The sequence below is a fragment of the Musa acuminata genome, chromosome BXJ1-7 (assembly GCF_036884655.1).
Source record: "Musa acuminata AAA Group cultivar baxijiao chromosome BXJ1-7, Cavendish_Baxijiao_AAA, whole genome shotgun sequence".
NCBI classification, from domain to species: domain Eukaryota; kingdom Viridiplantae; phylum Streptophyta; class Magnoliopsida; order Zingiberales; family Musaceae; genus Musa; species Musa acuminata.
This window is the reverse complement of record NC_088333.1, coordinates 9,814,625-9,841,619: the sequence shown is the minus strand read 5'-3', so window position 1 is coordinate 9,841,619 and position 26,995 is coordinate 9,814,625. Positions and strand designations below refer to the sequence as shown.

General features: G+C 36.4%; 3 protein-coding genes across 3 annotated transcripts; 2 read left to right on the top strand and 1 right to left on the bottom strand.

Annotated features, from left to right (window-relative positions):
- The first annotated feature begins 717 nt into the window (after positions 1 to 717).
- Positions 718 to 7,192, top strand: LOC135678711 (probable pectin methyltransferase QUA2). Its single transcript, XM_065191809.1, has 9 exons — positions 718 to 1,257; positions 1,527 to 2,163; positions 2,258 to 2,387; positions 3,352 to 3,592; positions 3,868 to 4,090; positions 4,228 to 4,397; positions 4,497 to 4,800; positions 5,463 to 5,601; positions 6,602 to 7,192. The coding sequence occupies exons 2-9, from the start codon at positions 1,547 to 1,549 to the stop codon at positions 6,755 to 6,757; spliced, it is 1,980 nt and encodes a 659-aa protein (XP_065047881.1). The 5' UTR covers positions 718 to 1,257; positions 1,527 to 1,546; the 3' UTR covers positions 6,758 to 7,192.
- A 304-nt stretch (positions 7,193 to 7,496) lies between these two features.
- On the bottom strand, positions 7,497 to 8,377 carry LOC135678712 (large ribosomal subunit protein uL29c-like). Its single transcript, XM_065191810.1, has 2 exons — positions 7,971 to 8,377; positions 7,497 to 7,810 (listed from the first exon to the last, which is right to left on the bottom strand). The coding sequence occupies exons 1-2, from the start codon at positions 8,322 to 8,324 to the stop codon at positions 7,637 to 7,639; spliced, it is 528 nt and encodes a 175-aa protein (XP_065047882.1). The 5' UTR covers positions 8,325 to 8,377; the 3' UTR covers positions 7,497 to 7,636.
- Positions 8,378 to 9,156: 779 nt separating this feature from the next.
- LOC135678709 (copper-transporting ATPase PAA1, chloroplastic-like) lies at positions 9,157 to 26,481 on the top strand. Its single transcript, XM_065191808.1, has 17 exons — positions 9,157 to 9,669; positions 9,763 to 9,816; positions 10,509 to 10,662; positions 11,840 to 11,914; positions 12,102 to 12,379; positions 13,409 to 13,642; positions 14,132 to 14,230; positions 14,385 to 14,534; positions 15,682 to 15,828; positions 16,951 to 17,001; positions 17,092 to 17,264; positions 18,334 to 18,466; positions 20,122 to 20,219; positions 20,536 to 20,773; positions 21,413 to 21,616; positions 24,149 to 24,229; positions 25,759 to 26,481. Exons 1-17 carry the CDS (start codon positions 9,244 to 9,246, stop codon positions 26,017 to 26,019), a joined length of 2,856 nt encoding a protein of 951 aa, XP_065047880.1. The 5' UTR covers positions 9,157 to 9,243; the 3' UTR covers positions 26,020 to 26,481.
- The last annotated feature ends 514 nt before the right edge of the window (positions 26,482 to 26,995 follow it).

The following is a 26,995-nucleotide window of genomic DNA, read 5'->3' as shown; positions in this document are numbered from 1 at the left end:
TGCACAATCTGCTTGTTAATTCTCTGCATCATTACGTAAGTTTAAGTGGAGCCTATGCTCGCTTTGATGTCGGCTTTCCCAATATCTTTTTCCTACAGCCATACACATCACCATTCTTAGGACAACAGTATATTTATTTTTTTGGAAAAATAATAATTTATATCAAAAAAAAATATTCTTGTATTATTTCACAGTGGAACATCCAAAATTCTGCTGAATTTTTTTTTTCTTTTGAACATTATTAATGCCAAATCATAAAAGGATTATTTTTTCCTTACCTCCTCCTTGTGTGACCCAATGCACTCGAGGGTTTACATTTGTCCCACAAATCCCGCCTGAACTCACGGTTGCATTAAAACGATTTTGTCATCTATACAAAACAAGAACGTACTATTTTATGATTTATTTATCTATTTTGAAATATAATTTTACTAAATAAAATTTATGTCGATACATATTTTAAATATAAATGTTATTTATCAAATACTCAAAAAAATTTATGATTATATATTTATTCAAATATTTTTCTTCATTTACATATTAAAAATATAAATATATTTCCAAACACAGTAATAATGGATCTGGAGTGATATGGGCAATGCAATAAATATATTGTGACATAAACAGCTTGATTGGATTGATATTTATATTGATAAGTAGGGAATTTTGTGGTAACTGTTGTGGCATGCCTCGAAAAGTAGCACAAGAAGTTTGTTAGATCTGCTACATTTGTTTCTGGTTTCTTTATGATATATGGTTATTATATTCGATGGTCATGGAGTGACAGTCTCGGGCATTGCTGGGATTGGTAAAACCTCAAGTGCTGTCGGAAACTAGATTACTGTTCTCATTAGTTACCACTATATTAGTGCTGTTGGCGACGCGGATCTCATCTAAGCGATGGAGGAGGGGCTCGTGAGAAATTGAGAAAGAAGAGAGCAGCAGTGAGAAAGAGAGAGAGAGAGAGAAGGAACGCCGGCTAGTCTCTTGTGTCCTCTGCTATGTTGTTCTCGCCGTTTAATTAGCGTGGAAGAAAGAGGGTCACGACGATATTTGGAGGGTTCGAAGAACCGGGGATGGTGATGGAGGAATGCGGAGCTCCTGAGATCTAAAGCTGGGATTTTTCTTGTCCTCCCTCCCGTTCCCATGATAAAGATTCCTCCTTGAATCTACTCATGCCGTTGGTTTTGCGTTCCCGTGAGATCTGAACCAACGTTGGCGACGCGATCTTGCGCACTTTACTGAACCTGAACTGAGGTAGGAGAATTCATTCTTTACAAAAGTTCCCTTTTTTCGCCATTTTTTTGCCGTATCGTGAGGTAAGTGGTGCCTTTCCATGGCTTTTAATGTTGTTCTGGGATGCATGGCTGGCCAGCCAATCTCCCCATTCCCTCCTTTCCGATCCTTGCAATCCTCATCAACAAACACGTTGTTCGGCTTTTAGGTGGAAAGAGTGATGCGTTCTAGATCTGTTTATGCTTTTATTTTCTGATGAAATCTTAATATGGGTTTTTGCTGAATCCCAGTTGGGGCAAGGAAGAAGACGATGTCGAGACCGCTCTACCGTGGTTTTTCCAGTGGCGGACGGGGCAGTGGCTGCGCCGGCCTTGACTCGTTTGATGTGAGCTATCAAACAAAGGAATTGGGGGAGAATGGGTTCGGCTACGAGCTCATGAACCCTGCTGGGATAAATCGAGCCCGGCAAAACCTCATTTTTACCATCCTTAAGCTGGGTCTAGTCGTCTTTATCGTACTTGCGCTGTCCGGCTCCCTTTATTGGGCCATCTCCATCTCCTCCTCCTCTCCAAGCAGCATCTACCATGGCTTCCGGCGTCTCCAGGAACAGGTTGTCTCTGATCTCACGGAGATCGGGGAGCTGTCACTTGGAATTTCACGGTTGAAGGAGTTGGAATTCTGCCCGCCTGAGTATGAGAATTATGCACCTTGTTATAACAATGTCTCGGAGAACTTTGATTTGGCAGATCCCTCGGTGCCGATTGAGTATGAGCGAAAATGTGTACCTGACACCAAGATGCATTGTTTAATTCTTCCTCCAAGGAACTATAGAATACCATTGAGGTGGCCAAGCGGGAGGGACTTCATCTGGAAGGAGAATGTCAAGATCACTGGGCAAGAGTTCTCCTCTGGGAGCTTAACCAAAAGGTAGAGTGGATTTATTCGATTCCTTTTTGTAATTTGCTTTGATTGTAACTTGATTCTATTTGGGACATGTAACTGATAAGCTTTGAATTCGTAGAATGATGGTAGAGGAAGAGCAGATCTCTTTCCGGTCTGGTTCCCTCATGGTTGACGGTGTAGAAGATTATACACATCAAATAGCAGAGATGATTGGGTTGCGGAATGAATCTAATTTCATTGAGGCTGGGGTCAGTGCCATTCTTTACACTGTATGAGCGCTAATTATTCATTTATCTGGGTGGGCTACTCTACTACTTTTGGACATCAACGGGAGACTGAAATAAAGAAAAAAAAACATGAATATATTATACACAAGTTCATCATTGAACTTCTTCAGTCGGTGGCATCAATAAGTTAAGGTCATTCTAGCTATAAATTTTGGGCTTTTTCAGATGAAAAATATTCCATGCTCCCGCGATAAGTACAAATCTGAAGTTTTTTCTAATATATTTAATAATCTTATATGCATGACAGATAAAAATGTGTTAGTATCTTCAAACTTTAACATGTCATTGATACCTTTAGTGTTCTATAGAAGTAGAGCAATAGTATTCAGTTTCTCTAAAATTATTATAGCTCTATGCTTAGAACAATTCTCCTTTCTGCTCATTTCTTATGTTCAACTCATTCTCAAAAGAGTTGGTGTTTGGTAAGGATCATTGGATGGCTTTTTAATTAAACTATTGCCTGCAAGGGTGAAGCAACTGTGAGCTAAGTTAACTTTATCTATCTTAAACATGGCACTAAAGCATTTCTCATTCTGCATCATCAGTCCACTTCAGATTTCAGGTTTAACCATGTGCAAGCAGAAAGTCTGAAGGATAAATTTACAGTCACAATATACACTTCTATTAAATCTATACTTCTTCTCAAGGCATGTGCTTTTTTTCAAATTACGAAATGTTCTTCTAATTGCTTTTTCTGATTTACTTTCTTCAGTTTATACCTTCTAGCTTAACTTTAAATTAATTTGTGCTCAAAATATAACTTCAATCAGTAATTATCTTCAACTTTTCCCCTGTTTTAATATATAATTTGTTGTTTGTAACACTAGTTATGCTTCTTGTTTGTCATTATGGTAGCATTTATTATAGTTTTTGAAGCTGTTTATTTAGATATCATTGACATGTTAATGTTACCTAAATGCCCCAGGTAAGAACTGTCCTGGACATAGGGTGCGGTTTTGGCAGCTTTGGAGCACATCTCTTCTCAAAGCAGCTCTTGACCATGTGCATTGCAACTTATGAGGTATCGGGTAGTCAAGTTCAACTCACCCTTGAGAGAGGCATTCCTGCCATGATTGGTTCATTTTCATCAAGACAGTTGCCATATCCATACCTTTCTTTTGATATGTTACACTGTGCAAGATGTGGAATTGAGTGGGAGAAAAACGGTCAGTACCAGTTAATTATATTTGCCTTATTGAGAACTACCGAGAACTTGCTATATTATTTCTCTGTCTTCTGTTTCTCTTGAAGTTGATGGGGGTCAACTTGGTCTAGTAATAGAAGGCAGAGAAATAGAAGACATCCCAGTAACATTGGATCCTAGAAAACTTCATTATGACTGAAAACTTTACATACAATATTAGTCTATTGTATTGTAATGCATGTTTCTTTTCTCTATAAGCATTCGATTTGGTTGCTAAATAGGATGATTTGATGACAGATGGCATTTTCTTAGTCGAAGTTGACAGACTTTTGAGACCTGGAGGTTATTTTGTCTGGACTTCACAAATAAATACTCATAGATCTCTGCGTGAAAAAGAAAATCAAAAGAAGTGGTCAATAATTCACGAATTTGCTGAAAGCCTTTGCTGGGATATGTTGTCACAGCAAGATGAAACAATTGTCTGGAAGAAGACCAGCAGAAGGAAATGTTACAGCTCTAGGTATTGACTCCTCTAAATCCATTCTTTGTGTATTGCCCATATCATTAATTCACAGGACAAATCTAATTCTAGTCCCTTAGTTAGAAAGTGATTTAAGGATCCAAACAGTTGATAGTATAATATCTATTATTTTACAGGAAGGCTGGTCCTGCAGTTTGTGGTAAAAGCCTTGATGTTGAATCTCTATATTACCAACCACTCAATCCCTGCATAGCAGGGATGAGAAGTCCACGGTGGATTCCCATCGAGCATCGTACACCCTGGCCTTCTCGAGCTAGACTGAATTCAACTGAACTTGATATTTATGGTAAATATAAGACCCACCTGATGAATTTACTTTATTGCAACAAGATCAATATATCTTATCTATATCTGCAAATTTTCCTCTAAAACTTCTTCTGAGCAGGTGTACACCCTGAGGACTTTGCTGAGGATGCTGCAAGTTGGAGTTCAGCGATTCATAGTTATTGGTCACTTCTTTCACCTCTTATATTCTCAGATCATCCTAAGAGACCCGGTGATGAGGACCCCTCTCCACCCTTTAACATGCTCAGAAATGTCCTTGACATGAATGCTCATTTTGGTGGCTTTAATGCTGCTTTGTTGGATGCTGGGAAATCTGTGTGGGTGATGAATGTTGTACCAGCAAATGGCCCCAACTATCTCCCTTTGATTTTTGACAGGGGGTTTATTGGTGTTCAGCATGATTGGTATGTGACTTGGATCCATTGATATTTTCTTTCTTCTGCATTATTTGCAGCCTCTGTCTTGTTAATTTTTGCTGATATTTGCCTGTGGTAATGCATAAATATCCTAAAACCCTTTCTCCTGTCCTTTAGATTTGATGATAATATGTTTTCGGGACAAATCACTATTGCTGTCTTCCTGTGTTCATTGGAAAGGAATACTAGGATCGATGAATGTTAAATTACTGCAAATATTGATCTCTTATTTTCCTTTCTTACAGTTTTCCTTGAATAAACATATTCAGTATGTGATGTTTTTTTCAGTATGTCTCTTAAGCATAAATTTAGACCTTTTACTTTCTTTGTGGTCCAGAAAATTTATTATCAATCCCTATGAACAATCACCAGATTCATGTGATAATTTCTGTAATTATACATCCTTTTAGCAATCATTCATGTCTGATCCTATGTTATTAAAGTGTGACTTGGGCTTTATAAGGCTTCATCTTACTACGGAAGTTCTACATTTCAAGTTTGTCACTTGTTTAAATTCTGTTTATTCTACCATGTTGATTATGGGAATAGCTGATGGATACCCATATAATTAATCTTCGACGCAGCACTTATAATTACCTTATCTTGTCAACAGTCTCATTTATCTAATCAAGGCCACTAAATTTTGTTAGGTGTGAAGCATTTCTAGCATATCCAAGAACTTATGATATGGTGCATGCTGAAGGTTTGCTATCTCTCGAGACTCATCAAAAGCATAGGTGTTCAATTCTCGACATATTCTTAGAGATCGATCGCATTCTGCGACCTGAGGTATGTAACATTTTCTTCCTCGTGGAACTTATTTAATGTGCTAGCCAATATTGAAATGCAGATTGCAATTTACCTTTGAAAAAATATTTTCATAGAAAAAAGTTCCGAACTTCTGGAATTTCAGTCAGGACAGTATGATATCATTAACCTATCCTGCATTTGTCACACATGTGAGGATAAGATGATGTGTGGTGCACAAGACTGTATATCTCTGTTAAATTTAGTTATGGGGTTTCTATAGTTCAATATCAACTATCTGTCTGTTAATTTGGATTTAATAGGGAATATGAAAACAACATATTTGTATTACCTTAATAGAAAAAAAAATTGATATAAACATTTCTCTAGTAACATATTTTGTCATTTTTTCATTTCTCTATATTTTCTAAATCAACCCTTATAATATGGAACATAAGCCCCTCTTCTTTGCGGATATATGATTTGGGTTATAGGCCAGGACATATACAAGCCTTTTGCTTGCCTCGACTTTCTACGGTTTGGATTTTAGGCATGCAGCTCTTTGGAGTTTTAGACTCGATGGTGATTCATTACAAACACCTCATTGAGTAGACCAGTCTCCATGGATGTAGGCCGGTCCATTCTTCTACCTTTGAGAACCCCCGCATGACAAGCTAGAATATATTGTTTTGCTTCTTTCATTCTTTATTCATGTTCAAGATCTACGCCATGCACATCTGCTGATGTGGAATTAGCTAACTGCATATCACACCTTGAAGTTTGCTCTATGGATATCAGTGATAAAATCTTTGATAATGATAAATGATGGCCCATGGTAGATAGAAAATATACTTCATCATGACCTGCTAATGCCTTTTGTTATGTTTACTCCTAGTTGCTGATTAAGGATCAGGTCATTGATTCTGAACTTATAACAAATGTCATTATTGTGCTATTCATCGATGATCGACTCCTTATAATAAAGTCGTTTCATATTTTTTTTCCAACTAACAATAAGAGAATTGTGCTATATCTGATGCAGGGTTGGATAATGATTCGCGATACGGCACATCTTGTTGAAACTGCAAGAACTGTGATAACACAGCTGCGATGGGATGCCCGCTTGATGGAGCTCGACAGTAGCAGCGACGAGAAGCTCCTCGTTTGTCAGAAGCCATTCTTTAGGAAACAGCAGTAACTCATTCGATCACAACGTTTTAAACTGATTTATTATTTGTAGATGGTGGTTTCCATAAGATCCTATCATGGAAAGGTAAAAGATCAAAGCAAAGATTCTTCAACCAATGTTATGTCGTACTCCTGCGGAACCGCAGGGTTGCGTGGGCAATGTAATTACCCAATAAATCTACATCAGATCAGATAGCATGTGGTAGCCCAAGATGGCAGTGTTCTTTATAAAGCTATGAAGAGAAGACTAAAAAGTTCTTTTGCCAGAGAGCATATATATATGTTTCAAAGCAGAGCATGACTGAGATATTATTCTTTTTTCTCTCATAAGATTTTTGTTTGAAGCATCACCTCGTCTTCTATTTGTACATCTCATATAACTCCATGGTTACTGCTTGGTATTGAGAGGACAGAAGAAAAGAAAAGAACACAATGCATTCTTTCATGGCCTATGTTCTGATTTACCAGAGGATTGAAGCCTGATGGTTTATTCTATACTGCTCATGCTTCTCTATCAGCAACTGTTACTTTCTTGAGTGAAATCCAAGTAGTCATCCATCCAAATTTAGGTTGAACTTTGTCATCCAACAAACTTGGTCTTTGAGTTGCAGTTGAGCTCAAGAGATCTTGTTTAAGGGTGTGACTGAGTTCAATTTATAGCCAAAATAGGAAATCTTCAAATAAAATTAAAAATGAAAAAAAGTATTTTAAAAAATAACACAAACAAGAAAAATGGCAAAAAAGGAACATGCAAAAATAACATCATCATCATTGATCAAGATAAACTTGGTGGACAGCTTCCAATCACAAAAGAAAAGAACCTTGAGTTTAGCAGGAAGATGAAAGGAATTGTGAGAAATGTGTTTGTCACTCAGTACATGAAGTTGAACTATGATGACTTCTCTGCTTCTGCAGCTTTCTGCTCCTCTTGCTTCTTCCTCAGGGACGGAGGTGGCCTGACCACGATACTCCTCTTCCATTTCCTGTCAAGCTTCCTTGACAATCGTTTGTTTATCCCCTCTTCAATCTCCCTCTCTCTTTTCACCGTCAGCATTCGAGCAATCTACAAGGGATTTAGAAACACACACTCCATGAGGATGCAGTTGCCGTGACATTCCAAACTTCATCTTTCAATCAACAAACGGGAAGAAAAAAATAGGAAAAAGGAAAAATATTTTGACTATCAACAGAGAAACAAACTCCAAGGAGAAGAAAAGGAGTACCCTTTTGCGCATGCGTCCGAACTCGCTGGATTTGAACTCGTTCCGCGCAGATTTCTGGAGCCGGAGCATGAGGAGCTCGCCTTTGAGGTCGATCACCTCCTCGTTGATCTCCTCCGTCGTCTTCGCCCGTATCCCCTTCATCTCCTCCTCCCTCTTCGCCATCCGCACCACCATCCGTCCGCCGCCGGCCCCCTCGCGAGACGACACCGGGACCCCGGCCCCAATCCGGATTCCACGGAACGAAGACGCCCTTGACGACGAAAGTGAAGGTGAAATCCTAAGATAGGTGAAGGAAGCGAGGACGTGATGCGATGAGCAGGAGGGCGGCGGCGACGACACCCCGAGCGCCAACATCTTCCTTCCTCTCCCTTGCGGTTCGCTTCCTCACCACACTGTGTTTTCGGATATGGAGATAACGATCCTTTTTACAGAAAAGGGGCTACCACTTTATATATTGGCATTTTTAGAGGTTTGACCGAGATCCGACCCATTAAGGCAAACGAGTCCATTCGGAGCCCAGCAAATGACTGACGCAAAGCTCGAACAATGTTGGACTCAGATATGAACACATCGATCGACACTCCCACTCCTAATTGGTCGAGTCACATTTCATAGATCAAAATAGTGAAATCAATGTTCCGAAGCACGTGATAAATGAGTTTAGAAACGGCGAGGTGAAGAGCGTACGGAACTAATAATTCATCGACAAACGAATACTTCCAAAATTAATGTTCATGAAATATATCTTTCGGATTATTTACACACATAAAGCAATATATAAACATAATAAAACTGTGATATCTTCTTGTTTTTGAGAAATTTGTGGCCTCCCTCTGCTAATAATATTTGAAATTTATAAATCGTACATGTCCTTTGTTATTTTATATGTATATAGTGACCGCACACGTGTTTCACGTGTCGGCTTAATCATGACTTGTTGAGAATAATGTAGTGGCGAAGGTAGGAATGGTAATGAATAGAGTTACCGGGCAACCATTCGGATATATATATATTTTCTTATTCAGATTGTATTTTTTTTAATTGAATTTACTTCGTTCTTGATTCGATTAAAATGTGTTTAAATATATAATAAAAAAATAAAAAAAAGGAAAAGGAAAAAGGATTTACTGATTATTTTAGATAATAAAATAGGCCTTTGGAAAAACTATATTGCCTCGGCCTTTGCTCAAAAATATGGTGGCAATGAAAGCCTTCACGGAAGCGTGGAAACGGTGACCCAAGAGACAGCCGCGTGAGGAGAGAAGAGGCGGCGATGGAGTCCGTCGCTCTCTCCACCGTCTCGCTGCTCGCCTTCTCCAAAACCACCCTCAGGATCTCCCGCAAGCGACACCTCAGCCGGCTGCTCCTTCCGCCTAGTCCGGCGACGGCTACGGCGACGGTCGGGAGGGCCAGGTGCTTCGGAAGCCTCGATCCCAGGATATCCCGCGAGCTGTTCTTGATCTCCTTTGCCGGGAGTCTGTTGCGAAATTCACCTCCCGTGGCACCAATTTCTCGTGGATTGGCGTGCATATCGAGCTCCGCCCCCTTATCTGGGAGCGGTGGTGGAAATGATGGAGTCGGTGGCGGCAGCGGCGGCGGCGACGAATCCGGCGGCGGTGGGATGCAACCGGTATCTCTTGCGGGAGAATCCGGGGAGGCTTCGACCCGTGGGTCTGATGTGATAATTCTTGATGTTGGGGTAAGTTTATTTTTCTTTTCCTAGTGATTCTTGCCTTTTTCGATTTTTTTTAGTTATTTGCAGTAATAGTTCGAACCTTTTTGAATCATCCAGGGGATGTCTTGTGGTGGATGTGCTGCCAGCGTGAAGCGCATTTTGGAAAGTCAAGTAAGAGTTTTTTTTTCCCAATATGTTCTCTGCTTTATTTATTTGCTAGTTTTGATGGTGGGATAGACAAATGCAGTTTGATTCACGCTCTTCTTTTGTGTAAAGTTCTCTAAACCAAAAGATACAAGCTCTTAACTTAGACACTCTTGGCACAGTTTTTGTAGAATTATGATGGCTGTTATCCATGTTTTAGACAAGGAGTACTTGAGCAGCTCAAACTGTATGCATTGGAGACTCTGTCAAACACATTTCACACTGTTATTCTTGTTCAGTTGTGAGGATTTCCTTTTTCGTCTCTCTCCATGCTCATCTCTGGACTACTATCTCTAAGATAGAGAACCCATGATGGGTGGGGTAGGAAATCAATCTGAAGAATCTATAAGAAAGTAAACAAAAAAAAAGTAGTAAGAACCTCAAGTGGAGGAGGTTTCGAGATTTTTATTTATTTATTTTACAATATGGGTCAAATATTGATTTGGAGGTGAGTCTTGGTGAATGGTAAGGTTGTTTTCTAGTGACTTGGGTGATCAAGGTTCGAGTGGCAAAAACAGCTTTTTCTTGTAGGGTTTGAATCACTAGACCACCTTTTCTATTGATGTTTTGTACACACAAGACAAGCATAGTTAAGACCATTCCATTGGTTCTTCCTTTTGACAGTCATGTTACTTGACCATGTCTGTGACCATGTGCAGCCTCAAGTGTCGTCAGCAAACGTCAATCTTGCGACCGAGACAGCAATCGTGTGGGCAATTTCTGAAGCTAAGGTTATGCCAAACTGGAAACAGCAGTTGGGAAATAGACTCGCAGGCCATTTGACAACTTGCGGCTTCAAGTCCAGTCTTCGTGGTACATATTTGCTGACTGTGATGGCTCTGTATTTGTTGGTTCTTGTGTAGGTCTTGATCTGATTGATGTGGGTGTAGATGATAGAACTCTAATTTTACTTCTTCATCCTACTTGAAATATGTTTAGTTGTAGGGATGAAATAGAGTCCAGTTTGTTATGGGTTATTCAACTCAGATCTGTTGGGTATATGATTTTAAAAACGAATATCTGACAACAAATTAATTTGATGCAGTTTTGCTTTCATGTTTGGTAGGATCGTATAAGTCCGTGATTTTCTTCTAATTTCTTCTGGATGTTTATGAATATAATTTTAGCTAGATGGGCAAAGATCTGGGTAGAATAATCACCTACAGATTATTATTACTTTTTCATGTGTTAACTTTTCATATCTTGCTTTGATAAGTCTTCAATTCTACTTTTTCAGCCTTGACATATACTGCTGTGATGATCTATTACTAATGGGTCGATGCTTTCTTTGTAGTCCACAAAGCAATCTAAATATTTAGTTGTTTGTGAATGTATGGTTTTTTTTGGACTTTAATATACATACTATTATACATGGTTTATCTTACTGGTCCGTACCAGTGTACCGATCGGCTATCGGTACGTTACTTACCAAGCCATAGTGATGTACCGATACATGATTCGATGAGGCATATCGACAAACCGGTATGTACTGCCCATATTAGTCTCCTGTTGGATCGGTACGTATCGCCCATACTGCTCGGTACATCACAGTACGATGAACCTTGCTATTATATATACATCCACTTAGGTTCCTAGTATGTAAAAATTAAGTGCATTTAGGTATAATCTTCTTACGTCCAAGCAAATGTGGTCTAGTGACATTCCTGCAAATGATTTGTTAGACCAATGTTTTCTAAATTGCATGCTATGTTCAATTCCGAGCTAAATTTCCTATACTGCTAAATTCATGTGGTCTATACATAGCTAGGCATTTGGTTGTTTTAAATTTAATATAACATTCTTGTTTATTCTCAAAATTTATGGTACTCCATTACCATGTAAGAATTGCAGAAGTTTCTCTATAACTTCATTTTGGCATAGCAACCTGATTAGTAACCCGGGGATATATTTATAGAGGGATATCATCTCCTTGACAGTCCTTGAGGCTTGTATGATATGATATTGCCCTTAATGCATGTGATGATTGTAGATTCTGCAAGAGACAGCTTTTACAAAGTATTCGAGAGGAAGATGGATGAAAAGCTTCAGAACCTAAAAGAAAGTGGTATGTGTTTCACGCTCCATGATTTCATAATAAATCATTGTATCCCTTTAAAGCTGTTCTAATTTATTGTAACGTATAATCAGTATATAATTTCAAGTTTTATGCTGGTTTAGTACTGATCTTTCCAGTGTGTTATGTATACTTATCTAGTTATTCTGGCTAACCAATTACATATACTTGTTTCCAGGTCGAGAGCTTGCTGTATCATGGGCATTGTGTGCTGTATGCCTCCTAGGGCATCTCTCTCACTTCTTTAAAGCTGGCCCCTCTTGGATTCACACATGCCATTCTACTAGTTTTCATTTGTCACTTTCATTGTTCACATTTCTTGGTCCTGGACGCAAACTTGTTCTTGATGGGTTCAGAAGTTTGCTGATGGGTTCACCTAACATGAACACGCTAGTTGGTTTAGGTGCTTTATCATCTTTTGCAGTCAGCTCCATTGCAGCCATCATGCCGAAACTGGTATTCACCGTCTTCATCCAGGAATGATGCTGTAATTTATTTTCATTTGTGCATATTCATATATATGCATGTTGATCATGATCCTCTTATCATTAGATTAATATTGTCATGAAAAGTTTCTTGGCTGTGTTTATTCTTGTCAACTAATAACAAGATGATCACACTAAGACGACTTGGTCTAATTGAATCATTGATTGTGTTATCTTAACAGAAAAAAACTTTTGGAAGAACTTGACAGCACAGTTAGTCAAATAGGACACTGACCACTTTAGGCATACTGGTGGAACTATTACAACATGGAAGCTGTAACTTTGAACTTGAGAGTTAATATAAAGACTACATTCCATGCCTAAGCAGCCTGGTTGGTGCCATAGATGCTGACACGTTTGCTTTCTTTGGACACTGTCATAGCATGAGTTAAGAAGCAACTACACTTCATGCTAGTTTGATGGCAGCATGTTATGTACCAAAGTTCAATTTGGTGATGTATAACACTATTCCTACTGGAAAGTCCCTATTAGAGTTATTCTATTGTACAGACATGCTTCCGAAGTTTTTTTATTTTGAAAAACCATCCAACCAACCAAAGCATAGTTCCTACTTCTAGATATCTGTGTTTCTATATTGATACACCATAAGTAATTTCGAAGGTGAAGTAATAGTGAATGAGATGGTGGATAGAAGCAAAGAATCTTACAGATTTTGGACATTGTGTATTTCTTTTGATCCTTCTATAAGTTTTAAAATATGTATTATTTTCTTCATGCAAAGAACTCAATTACTTCAAATCAATAAATAATTTCCAATTTCTTATAATTTTTAAGTCATGTTTAATTTCTGTGTAGAGATTTTTTTTGGATTTCTTATTTTCTTTTTTCTGTTACATCTTTTAGGTTCTCCTGATCACGTAAAGCACCTATATTTTTCTTGTCTTGATTTCCCATGTCTTATTTCCATAAGCTACTACTGACTGTTTTGCTGCTTAAGCATGAAATATATTTTTGTTTATATTTTGTGTTATCCAAACAGGGATGGAAGACATTCTTTGAGGAACCAATTATGTTAATAGCTTTTGTTCTGTTGGGGAAAAATCTTGAACAGAGAGCAAAAATAAAAGCTACCAGTGACATGACAGGACTTCTGAATATTCTTCCTACAAAAGCACGCCTCATGGTTGACAGTGATGCTGGAAAGGTGCCATCACTTGTAGAGGTTCCATGTAGCAGACTCTCTATTGGGGACCAGATTGTTGTACTACCAGGAGTGAGTAGAATGATCTTTTGTTGTTGCCTTGCCCTTATTAAAAGTGCATATTTTAGGGTGTGGAATGGAAATACTGACAAAAACTGAAGTAACTAGGATGACTACATTTTCTAGGGACCATTGGGCTCTGAATCTATGCAACTTGGCTTTTTACATATCTCAATGGCCGGAAAACATTCATGTAGCTGATCCCAAATAGTTGGGACTCACAGCTTTGTTGTTGTATTCATGGTTAATATTAGATAAACTTGTTCATGGTTAATATAAAATTTGTCATGTTATCTCCATATTTAACATTTTATTGTACAGAATAAGAAGGGAGTTGGTGCTTTTGTGATGTTGGGTTTCTTAATTATCCTAGTTTCACACTCTCAGTTATTAACACTAATTGATGCTTGCTTTCAACACCTGGACTCATCCTTTTTCTTTAAGAAACCACCTAAACTTAATAATAATAATTATTCTTTGTGTGTGGCTTTCTCCTTCCAGGATCGTGTTCCAGCTGATGGAATTGTTAAAGCTGGAAGAAGTTCAATTGATGAGTCAAGTTTCACTGGGGAGCCTCTGCCAGTGACAAAGCTGCCTGGGGTAGACCTCTTAGTTCTTCCTTCTTTTTTATGGCTTATGTTGCATTAATAAACCTCAAAATTGCTTTTGGTGTTTGTTAATATTTTGTTTTCTTAATCTTTCTTATCTTGTATGTCACATGGTTTGAATCTAATGCAGGTTTTTTCTATCCTAGGCTGAAGTGACAGCTGGTAGCATTAACTTGAATGGTACACTTACCATTGAAGTAAAAAGACCTGGAGGTGAAACTGCTATGGGGGATATAGTTCGCTTGGTGGAGAATGCACAAACAAGGGGAGCTCCTGTGCAACGCTTAGCCGACAAGGTACGTGCAACTGCTAGGCTTATGTTGCATTCCATCATCATCAAGTCCCAGAATCATTTGGTGTGATACACATATAAAGGAAAAAAATGATTTGGTCAAAACAATCAGGGACAATGATTTATTATGTTGCTGTACAGTCTCTGATTAGCTTATAATGTAACATGGTTTAATTTAATCAATTCAGATTATGGATAATGATTGCTTCAGTCTTATACTAATTTTTGTCGATGTAACATTTTTTCTATTGTGATCATTTTGACTAGTATTAGGTTTGTATAGCATGACAATATAAATGAAAAGACTAGTTTTTATATTAAAACCTGCTATTCTGGTCATAGTATATCACAATACTCAGACGATTTAAATAAAAGACTAGTTTTTATTATAAAAACATCCCATGAACTGCCCTAAAAAGGGCAGTCTGCAGGCAGTTGCCTGGTATGGACCTGTCATGGTAAAATTTAAAACCTTTGTTACACCACTAAAATACATGAGACCAACTTTCAGCATGCAATTATTTTTTTCAGGTCGATCTGCTGATGAGTTGACTTAGGAAAACTGATTTTTCATAGTCTTCAGTTATAAGTTCCAGTGACTATGAAATTATATATGTTCTGATTTGTCCTAATCCTTTAGTATTAGTCAATCTTTGGTCAGAATTTTGACATTAATCTTGAAGGATACTTATGCTGAAGTTCTGCATTTAACTAAATTATTTGAAGAATATGTGGTTGTAGATTTTCAATGAATACTAAAGCTGCAAGGAAACCATACCTCTATTCAACATTTATACTCCAAAATTTTTATATAACAAAAGTGGTTGTAAAATTTCTTTTACTGTATGGTTACATGTATTTGAAAAATGATATCTTCTCAATGAATTCTCTCTTTCAATTAACACACTATGTTATCTGGTGTCTCAAGGTCTGGGTCCATGGTCTAATCATTGATAAAACTTAAAAAGGATGGTAATATATTTATTCTTCATCCTCAATGAGGTCAAGCTTATGAGTCTTCCTTATTTCTCTGAAAAATTTACAGGTGCATGCATGTATCTATAGTCAGACTACTTACAATGACATGCAAACCATTTTCAATTCAAAGGTTATTTAAGAGACATAACAAAAGCTATGTTCTGTGTCAACAGGTTGCTGGGCATTTTACATATGCAGTTATGGCATTGTCTGCTGCCACTTTCACATTCTGGAGTTTGTTTGGTTCACAACTTGTACCAGCTGCGTTGAAGCATGGAAGTTCAATGTCCTTGGCCCTACAGCTATCTTGTAGTGTTTTGGTATGAATGTATAAGGATGTTTAGATTGTTTTAAGCTATATGAATTTTTCCATTAACTACTTGAGAGTAGCTACTAATTCTGATTTTTTCTTTCTTTACTGATTTACAAAAACTTAGTTTTATTTCTTGTAAATCTTAATGTTTCTGGTACCTTAGATATTAGATTGTGTTCATAAAGGTGGTGTTCAAAGATTCAAGACAATTTAATTAGTAACTGCTTGTTAACATTATTAAAAAAATGAGATAGTGCTAAACTGCTAATTAAGTTTTGTTAATATTGTGCTATTGACTTCGGCTAAGGTGGAATTCTGTATACCTTACAATAATAACTGTTATTAGGAAATTTTACCTGTACCTAATTATACAATAGCACTGAAGTCAACTATATGTCATGTAGTCAAAATATTATATTCAAATGATCACCTTAGGGTAAGTCCTCCAGTTTGATCAATTCCTTTTTTCTTCTTCACATGTTTCATTTCAGCACCTCATCTTTTCTATAAATATGTCTTTTACTTTCAAAGAATTCATATCAGTCACCCATTGTCTGTTATTGGTATTAAGTCCACTTTTATATTCTCTTTACATATTGATGCTTATATACAACAGCAACAAAGTCAATCATTGTTCTAAATTTAATGTGATTATTTTAGAACTATAAAAGTTTTTGCATTTATTTATACGACAAGGCAGTGAAAAACATGGAAAAAAGATTGTAAGTTAGAAAAAGGCTTCTTAAAAATTTAATAATTTGGGGTTTGAGAGCAACTTTACAATGACAATAAAGAGTTATTTTGCTATTCAAGAATACGTTTTGACTGAATGTCTGATTTCTTTAAGAAGTTGCATGGTAAGAGTAAAAGTCATGATGTCGTAGATGGCTTAGTTTCCGTTATAGGAGTTTTCACTATAAAAGTAAGGAAACTCATCTTTAGTTGGAATAGTTTCTGACTTTCCATCCTGAATCTATTCTGGAAGAGTTTATATTTCTTGTTCTCTTCATACACATGCCGGTCTTTTCATTTAATCAGTTGCTAATATAAATTTGAAGACTTTACTGTTTGTAGTTATTTCTTCCTCATACTTTTTTGATAATTTTGTTTACCTAATACTTCTGTGCAGGTTGTTGCATGTCCATGTGCACTTGGTCTGGCTACTCCAACTGCTGTGCTGGTATGACTAGAGATAAACTATCAACAACAGCATCATCCAGCAGTTTGCTGGCAGGCTTTCAGTTTAATTTTGACTTATTTGATTGTTTAGGTGGGAACCTCATTAGGGGCGACTAGAGGACTGCTTTTACGTGGTGGAGATGTTTTGGAGAAGTTTGCAGCTGTTGATGCAGTAGTGTTTGATAAAACAGGCACTTTGACAACTGGAAAGCCTGTTGTGACGAGGGTTATAACTCATCAACATGGGGAACATGAATATTCATAGTTAAGTGGTGATTGATTCTTTTGTAAACTATTTGTGGATGTGAATGCCTTATGCAAAACAACAATAAAATTCTCCTATAACAGATGTGCAGTTCAGATGGAGGAAATCGGTCGACTACTTGAATAAACAAAGATATTCTCTTTTTCCTTCAGAAAAATAATGAATATTTTGTTGACAGTTATCATTGGCATAATTTACTCTGACTTCCTACTTTGGAATCAGTTCTCTTGCAAATGGATTGCAATTGAATTATAGTAAATAAAATGAAAGAAACATGAGATATATGCTTATTTTATTGAGGTTGTTTTTTAATAAATAAGCTGATTGGAGATAGGTCACCAAGACTGAACCAACTAGGAGTGTAATTCTGATTAAAATTTAGAATGTGGATTAAAATTTTGGTCCTGTACTGGTTCCAGACAGTGGCTAGACTGGTAGGCTATTGTTATGGGGTCGTGTGTACTGACACTTAATATGGGTTGGTACCAGTTGGTACCACCCAGATAAGAAAGAATTAGTTATTCTGCAAAGTGGTCAAATTAGTATTTCCTTGATTTATATTATTAATTACCTTGATAGTAATGACAAGATAATTGTTATGTTTTTGTTAAATTTTCATTTAAACAAAAAAAAAAAAGTAGTTACCTTGTAAGAAGTAAATCAGTTACCTTGATATGTATTCTTGATCCAAACAGGCCCTAATTTATTCTACGAGACTTTAATTTATTCAATCAGTTGTGACCAATCATTGTAAAAGTTGGGATGTGTTTGAATCTAGTTTAATTATCGATTTGGTCTCTAATCAATGGCATAATATTCTTTTATCTATCAGTAACTGATTTATTGCCATTGCATAACATTCCTTTTGTAGTGTCCATTGGGTAACTGATATATTGCCTAACAAAATAAGTTGAGAGTAAGAAATTGTAGCTTCTACTCTGCCTCTTGTTGTTACAAGTTATAATATAACTGAATCTTTGTGACATATGTGACACATGATGAATATAACCTTATGAGGCTTAAAGCAAATAGTAGTTTTTATTGGTAAGTTCATGTTTGAATGTACAGTGAAACTCCTAAGTTCAAATGGACAGAAGCTGATATCTTGAGGTTAGCTGCCAGTGTGGAATCAAATACAAATCATCCAGTTGGAAAAGCTATCGTCGAAGCTGCTCGTTCTGTTGGTTCTCAAAATGTCAAGGTAACGTCACTTTAGTTCATGAAATTCTATTATGAACTTTTATATGCTATTATAACTCTGAAAACAATATCAGAATTTAGTGTGCTTTAATTTCAGTTCTTCTTGCACTTACTGATGCAAAGGTCTCTCCATTGACATAGTTAAGCTATATATTTTCTTCTCATGTAGCAGATATTAGTTCCAGGAATAAAACTGGTTGAGTGTTATAATATAATAACAAAGTGGCTACTGAATTGGTTTATGTAAATCTAGGAAATTCCTTAGAAGTATCTAACTGTTGAGTAGCCATTCAAACTGTAGCCTTTTCTGATGCATGACATGTGGGATGATGAGAAATACGATGTTGATGACATTCCTTGGGTACAAAATATGTGATCACATAACTTGGAATTTATTTATTTTGTTTTGGAAATTTTCAACACCTTAAGGTTAAATCTGGACAGTGGTTATGTTTACTTAGTTATATCCAGAAATGTTTGAGATTCTTCAGCAGATATTATGTGATTTGCCTTATTCGCAATTAATTCATTTTTATCTATGGTATCTCCTGTTATGTACAAGGCAAGATAGAAATAATCACTATAATGCTTTAAAAGTAACAGATGTCAAAATATAAATATTTGAGTTCATACTTGGTACAAATTAACTCTTCAGAGTGTGCTTGTTGTTAGCCAGTGGCAAGCTAGAAAAAGTAGGGATCTGTTAGGTATTTGACAGTTAGGTTTCAAATTTTAACTAGTTAAGTTTCACTGGGAACTTGTTGAGATGCAGGCCAACTGAGACCAGAGAAGATGACATTGCATCACAGGATCAAAGATTTAAATCTCAGTATGATACTGGTTTTGATAATCTATCAGATGGTATAGTACCAGTAGATCAGATGTATGCTAATGTGTACTGGCTTGTATCAATAAAAAATATAATTGGAAACTGGATCAGTACTAGATTACATTGTCCGACACCAGTCCTTGATTGGACAGGTAAGCACTGGTTGGTACACACTACATTGACTGGTATTTGAATCCATGCGTAGGATATATGTATTTTATGGTTTTGTAGTCCTTCTCGATTGGTTTTCTTTCTTCATCTTTCTTTTTCTCTGTCGATATGAGTTAACACAATGATCTGCTGGGGCACACTGGCAGCATAGAGTGGGCCAGCCAAGGATTTAATATTGATCTGATATTTGTTTCAGTGACTTATTGGATTGGTATGGTAGTGGTATATTGACCTGTACCTCTTGGTGCCACCGAAGAAATAGTAGAAAATCAAAACGAATGGTATCATACTAGGATTAAGCCTTATGCTTTGTATGATTGTCTAACAGCATTAAATTTAGTAGGTGACTTTGTTTTACTCGAAATCTACTCGACATAAGTACAACTCAACATAAGTACAATTTTCATATGCTAAACTGCTCTGAGCAGAAATGTATCTGAGAATTTTTGACATTTTGTCAAAACCACTTTGAACTCTGGAGAACATCATCTGACTTACCATATCTTGGATAACTGGCTTCGGTGACAATGATTTTAACTTATATTAGAACTTCCAAATTGTACTGTAGGGTAGAAATTATCAATGTCCTTTTGTTTCTTTTGGATAATTAAATATCTAGGAATTTTAATCACTTGCGTAAGCATGTGTCATGACAGGTAATAGATGGGACATTCAGTGAAGAACCTGGCTCCGGTGTGGTAGCTGTTGTTGACCAAAAGAAGGTTGCTGTTGGGACATTAAGCTGGCTCAGAAGGTAATTGTGGACATTCGCCGCAGAACCCTAACCTTAATGTCTCTCAGTCAGTGCTAAAGCTGGTTGTGTTTGTTGTAATATACTGTCCAAGTACATTTTCCTGATTTATCTCGTGTAAGATAATCATGTTAAGTGAAAGTAGTATAACGATAATTGTTAGCATATGACATTTTTAGAATTACTCCCTTATATCTAAAGTTCTAAATGATAAATTCTAGTTTTAAGGCAAATTGTAAGAAATACAACACTGCATAGTTCGTGCTATATATGTACAGCATAGCTCTCTGTCAACTAATTTGCTTCTGTGATGTTGCAGGCATGGAGTTGTTGATAACCCATTTCCAGATGCGGAGCTCAATAATCAGTCTGTTGTATATGTTGGAGTAGATAGTGCTTTAGCCGGGCTAATTTACTTTGAGGATAAAATAAGGGAAGATGCACCTCATGTTGTTGAAACTTTATCAAAACAAGGAATAAACATATATATGCTATCTGGTGACAAGAAGAATGCTGCTGAATATGTAGCATCTATGGTTGGTATCGACAAAACAAAGGTATGATGGAGAACCCTAACCAGAAAGTATGCATTATATTATCTCAGTTAGCTACCTCAAGATCTTTGCAAGGAAAATTTTCTATGTCAATTTTCATCTTGGAAAGATTTGAACTAGCTATCAGACCAAAGGAGTCATAGTTGTATCTTGGCCAGTTCAATCCTATTAAATTACGAAATTCAAATATTCAAACTTGAATATCAGTATTGATTCAGTTACTTGTCCACCACATTATTGTTGGAATAATGCTCTGCAAGAATGAAAATATTTTTGGGTTTGCGGAGTTTACTAGTGAACCAAGAACATTGTAGGCAGTGAAACTTATCCTCATAACATATTGATAAAGCCGTTTACCCAGAGCCTTCTTCTGATGCCCAGGGACCAATATGGGTCCAGTACCTGAAACGGCCGACCTTGGCTGGAAGTTGAAATATTGTTGGGGTATAGTCTTAATTAAGATTTAGAAAGTTGTCTATTGTTAGCTTGTTCTAAATTAAATCAGCTCTGAACTGAATTTATTTTAACTTTTTACAAAGGAGATTATGGCAATTACACTAGTGTAGTGTTAAAATTATTCAGCTTATATATTGTCATGTATCAAAAATGAAAAATGTTTTTGGCAATTTATGTTTACGTCAGGTGATTTCTGAAGTTAAACCCGAGGAGAAGAAGATGTTCATCTCTGAGCTTCAAAAAAATCAAAAAGTTGTTGTGATGGTTGGTGATGGTATTAATGATGCTGCTGCATTGGCTTCAGCAGACATAGGTATTGCAATGGGTGAAGGTGTTGGTGCAGCTAGCGATGTATCTTCAATTGTGCTTATGGGCAACAGATTATCACAGGTACCTAAATGTACTATTCTGGTGGTTGTTTATTTATATTTGCTTTTGTTTCTGATGTCTTTTGTTTCTTATGGGCAACTGATTAGCTTCGATTTTATATGCACAAGTTTACTTAGTTTCTTCCTTATTTTTCTTTAAAACATAGGTTTTACTTGATGGAATTGGGATGTTTTGAATATGAATTTGCATTCTAGAAATGACTACAATTTCAGAGATCCATGCAAGTTTCTTTAATATGTTGGGATAGAAAAGAAGTCAAAATGTAGGCTAGTGCATAAGGAGGAAAAGAAAAACATTGTGATGGTGCTGAAGACAAAAATATTATTTTTTTCGGGTGTGGCAACATGGAGAAGAGCAATTCCACCAGCAGTATTTGTTGAAACTGGCTGTGACTAAGTAATTGTTTAATTTTAATAATATTTGTGACAACTTCTCAAATGTTTTGCCAGACAATAAGTTAATTGATGTGGGCAATCATTAGGGAAGCTAGATTAGTATAATAAATAACCCTAATAAAGATGCCAAAATCATGGGTGAAACCGTGAAAGCTAAATTACTGGTATAATATATATAATTAGAGGCATACGCGAAAGAGTCATTAATCAATGGAAAATGAAAATAATTGCGACACATTGACTTTGTTAATGAGGGCCAGAATATAAGGAATAATACATTTGATGGCAAGCATTTCCAAATTTAAATGTCATGGCGCTATTACAAGGAAATAGTAAAACATAAAAAATGTAGAGTTTGAACATGCTACATTTTTATTGAACATATGTGGAACTTTTAGTTTAAAGGCACTTCCATGTTTCTACTTTCTAGTGAAATGCTGAAAGCATTTCAATCATTCAATGTACCGAAAATAACAGGTGAAACTAAGTCTGGATTTGTTGAACTATCTCTTTAGCTAGATAGCCTAGATTAGCAATTACGTTTGGAGTTTAGGCATACAAGTCCTTAAATCTTTATAAATTGCATATAACTTGTTTAACTAAGCCAATAGTGAATCTTTGCTACTGGCTGGACTAGATATACTGCCGACAAAGCACCAATAACTGACTGTACAGTTCCGTATGTTTCTTAATCTGTTATTATTTTACTATACACTTTCATATATTGCTCAGTTTGTTATTATTTTACTATACAGTTCTGTATATTCGTATTGTTCAATTTGTTATTATTTTATTTAGTGATATACAGCAGTATATGTTGGTATGCCTCCCAGTATCTCAGTCTTGTACTAGTTCAATAGGTTGGCAAAATTGGGATTTCAAATGTTGGTGGTACCAATTGAAAATTCTTGTTAGTCACCATGGATTGCAAAAATGACTGGTTTGGCATGGTTTGGCCAGTATTTACTGAACTAATTGCTGATCATTATGCTGAGAAGTCCAAACCGGTTGGTCCAGTTCACCATATATATAATTTCATTTCATTTCTTTTCTGCACTAGGGCTCGGCTGAGGACGCAGCTCCTCAAGTTGACTTCACCCATCACCAACTCTACCTCCATAGAGTACCGAGCTTGTCTTTAGCATCTATCTGTAGCTACATCTGATTCATGAATTTAAAAAATTCTAAGCAACTTAGAGATATATCACTTGTGCATTGGCAGACAGGCATAACAGTGTTTGGAATTATCTTTACATGGTGCCGAAACTGTCCTGGGCATCCTTTTTTTACTAATCCTAGCAAATAAACTTACATATTTCTGATTAATTTATAACCACTTTGTTTTTCATAATATATATGTTGCTAGCTTACTGCACTTTAGAAGGGGATTTTTGGTCAGTCAAATATATCAAGGTTGGACATCAGAGGTGGTATTTGGCTAAAAGCAATTCCTTGAAGATCCACTCTTCCTTATGTTCCACCACTTAAGTATCTGGCTAACTAAGCATGTTAACATATGTCCTCTTATTTGTTTGCAATGGAACCAACATGATATGTCTTTTTTTAAATAGTAAAACCAATCTGGCAAGTTCCATCAAGCCTTTCTAAATTTCTGCATCAAGAAATAACCACAAGTATAGTTTTGGCCCAAGACCAAAAACTTGTCCAAAATGAATACTTAAGTTATTAAGGCATGCATGGCACTGGAAACTATCATCCTTATAGTTGATGGTAATTTAATTTCAATTTTTTTATGATTAAAAATAATATGAATATCCTTTTTGTTTTGATAATAGTTTATTTCAGGAGAGAGATTTAGGCATATAAATTCTTACCTATTTTCTTTTTGCTGCCTTTCCTTGGATATATTTTGTTTTTGAAGAGTTTCTTATTTCCTTTCAATACTGAATGAGTATGCATGGGTTCTGGATCAATATATAGGGATTGCTAAGAAAAATAAAACATGACCTAGCACCTCTGTGCTTGAGAAAAGCCTGCTTTTGTGCAAGTGTTTGTTGCACTAGAATGTATTTTACTGTGTCTTTTCCTTTTATCATTGGCTTAAATCCATCGTAATTTTTTGGTATGTCCAGTATATTTGTTGTTTAACTAAACAAATAATGTGGCATCTGTGCAGCTGATCGATGCTTTGGATTTGAGCAAAGTAACTATGAAGACTGTGAAGCAAAACCTGTGGTGGGCATTTGCATATAATATTGTAAGTCATATCAATACAACCATTCATTTATGTTCCTGTGAGCAACTTTTGATATGATTGGTTGAACTTGTCATGTTATTTCCTAGTTTGTTCACAATTAAAAGGTGCATATGTGCATCCACTTGCATAATAACATATAGATGTACATGTAAACTCTTAGGTATCTGCATACTTATGCATATGAGATAGTTTTGCATGTACAACAACAGCAACAATGCCGTCGTCATTGTCAACATGATCTGATGGCCAAAAAGAATAAGATGCATTGTTTTCTTGTTCTTCAGGCTATGATGTCTCCATGCCTCATTTACTGGGTTTTGTCTGGTGCATGGATGCAACAAAATTGTCTCGTCCTTGTTCCATTTGGACCAGCTTAACTTTTTCTTGTCTTCTGTTATGCTGTTTCACAATGATCTATGTTTGCAGCAACGCCTTAATGAATCGTACTTGAGGTTCTTAAACACAATCAGCTCTCAACACCTTAGTCTTTCTGTTTCCAAGCTCAAACCCAGATCTCCAAACTTCTTTCTCCATTGGATCAATCAGTGCCTCTTTCATTGACTTCCATGGTGTCACCTTCATATGTATGTCAGAATTGGAAAATCTCTTCTGCCTTAATAACCATACCAAATTTACAAAGCATTGAATACTCACCACCAGGTACCCATTGTCATCTATATCTATGATAAAATCAACCTAAACTGATGGGTTTAACACTTTGTGCGACTTCCAACGAATGGCAAATGACACATCTCTGTCGAATGGAATGTTAACTGGAGAAGCCTTTGGTGCATGAAACAATCAACTTTTCTAACATGTTCCTGCACTCAAAATATATAGCGTTTACCTGGAACAATTAGACATCTATCCAGCACTATATTGTCATTAGAAATTAGACAACATGTGTTTCTTCCTTTCAGGAGCAGTCAGTTCTTCATGATCATGTATCAATATTTTATTTACTTCATATAGAAAAAATAAGTTATGGAAATTTATCTGAAAAGTCAAGTCAGCTATGTACAGAGTCAAATTGGCAGATTTTGTTTTTGGATTATGGTCTTTTTACAACGACAAGACAGATTGAATTTGAAACTGAAGAAATTTACAACAATGATGGTTACACTGTACTTGTATTGATAATTAAACTTGTTCTGTTTGGGGCATATCAATAGAGATTGTCTTTTCATGGCATATCGACCTGCCAATATTTTTATGGCATGATACTTTTCCAAGTTGTGATGATCGCCATGGCTTTATGCCTACTTGACTTACTTGGCTTATCCATTAGCTGCTATCTTCAGTACAGGTCCACATGGTGCATACTGATATCTTTCTATCAATGCATGTTTCATCTCAAGCCCACAAATTCCATTTGGTTATGGCATGTATTGCATGTCACTACCAAAATTTGTATCAAGCCAATGTAAACAGAACAGATATCATTTTTCTCCCTTTTCACTAGAAAACTTTGTTGTTCAATCTGACCTATTCAATCATGAACTAATGCAAAGCAATTAATGCTTCTGCAGGTAGGAATTCCAGTTGCTGCTGGAATTTTATTACCTTCAACTGGTACTATGTTGACGCCATCTATTGCTGGAGCTCTTATGGGTTTGAGTTCGGTAGGGGTGATGACAAACTCACTGTTTTTGAGGTTTAGGGCAGGGAAAGGAAAGAAACATATGCACAAACACCAGCGGCAAAGCAGAGACATCCCTGATTCAGACATCCTTGTACAAATCGACAATGAGGCGCAGAAACCTTACCCTGTCAAATGGAGGAACAGTTGATTCTTGAAACTGGGACTGACCATTATATGTTTGTCAAATTTAGCTTGAACTACATGATCAGGTCAGTGAATAAGCAGTAAGTGAAGCGGAGCCAGATGAATGAGCACAAAGTTCAGTGGGGTCAGGCACTAAAGATTGGATGCATTAGACATCCTCAAACCAGTTTGCCCAATGAGCTGAGTATTGCAGCCCTTCTTGTTGGGCTGCGGGAGCTATTGGTAATTGCATTCTTTTCTGTTATCGGTTGGAACAGTGCACTATGGCATCAGGATCTCCAAAATTGATCTGCAATCTCTCTTTGATATCAATCTTTGTTGTTCAATTTTCCCAACAGTTTCTGATCAATTTTTCTTTTGATTGTCAACTAATTTGAACTATAGAAACATGCTACACTAAAAGTTCAAGTTTCAATCATATATTAGGATCTGCATTTCCTCAATAACCTTTCCTTCTGAATCAAAATTGTTCCAGTTTATTTAGTTGTTGCCTAAAGTTATTGAGCTATTTCAAGACTTTAAGTTATGTTGCTAGCACAAATCTGACAATGATGATATCAGATGATTTCACTGTATAATGAACTCACTGTAATGAAGGATTAGGTTTCTTATGGAATCTGACACATACTTCCATCAGTGTTCAATATTTCTCAAATATTTTTCTCACAATGTACCCTCCTATATATGTTTGTGTATACCTTAATTCTCTTTAGGCTTCTCATGGAATCTTGCAGCAACTTCAATCACTGTTTACTTCTCTTACAACTAAGATTTTTGTTCACCTTCAATTTCGCTTCGTCGTTATTTTCTACATCATTCATTTTGTCTTAATTTGACAAAAGAATGTTTTCAGATTATGTAAATTTAAGTTATTTAATATTTTAGAAACTATAGTTCATGTTCAGTAGAATCCCTCGTCAGGTTATAACCTTTGTAACTGATCTTGAGGTGATAAATATTGAAATCTTCAGTAATAATTT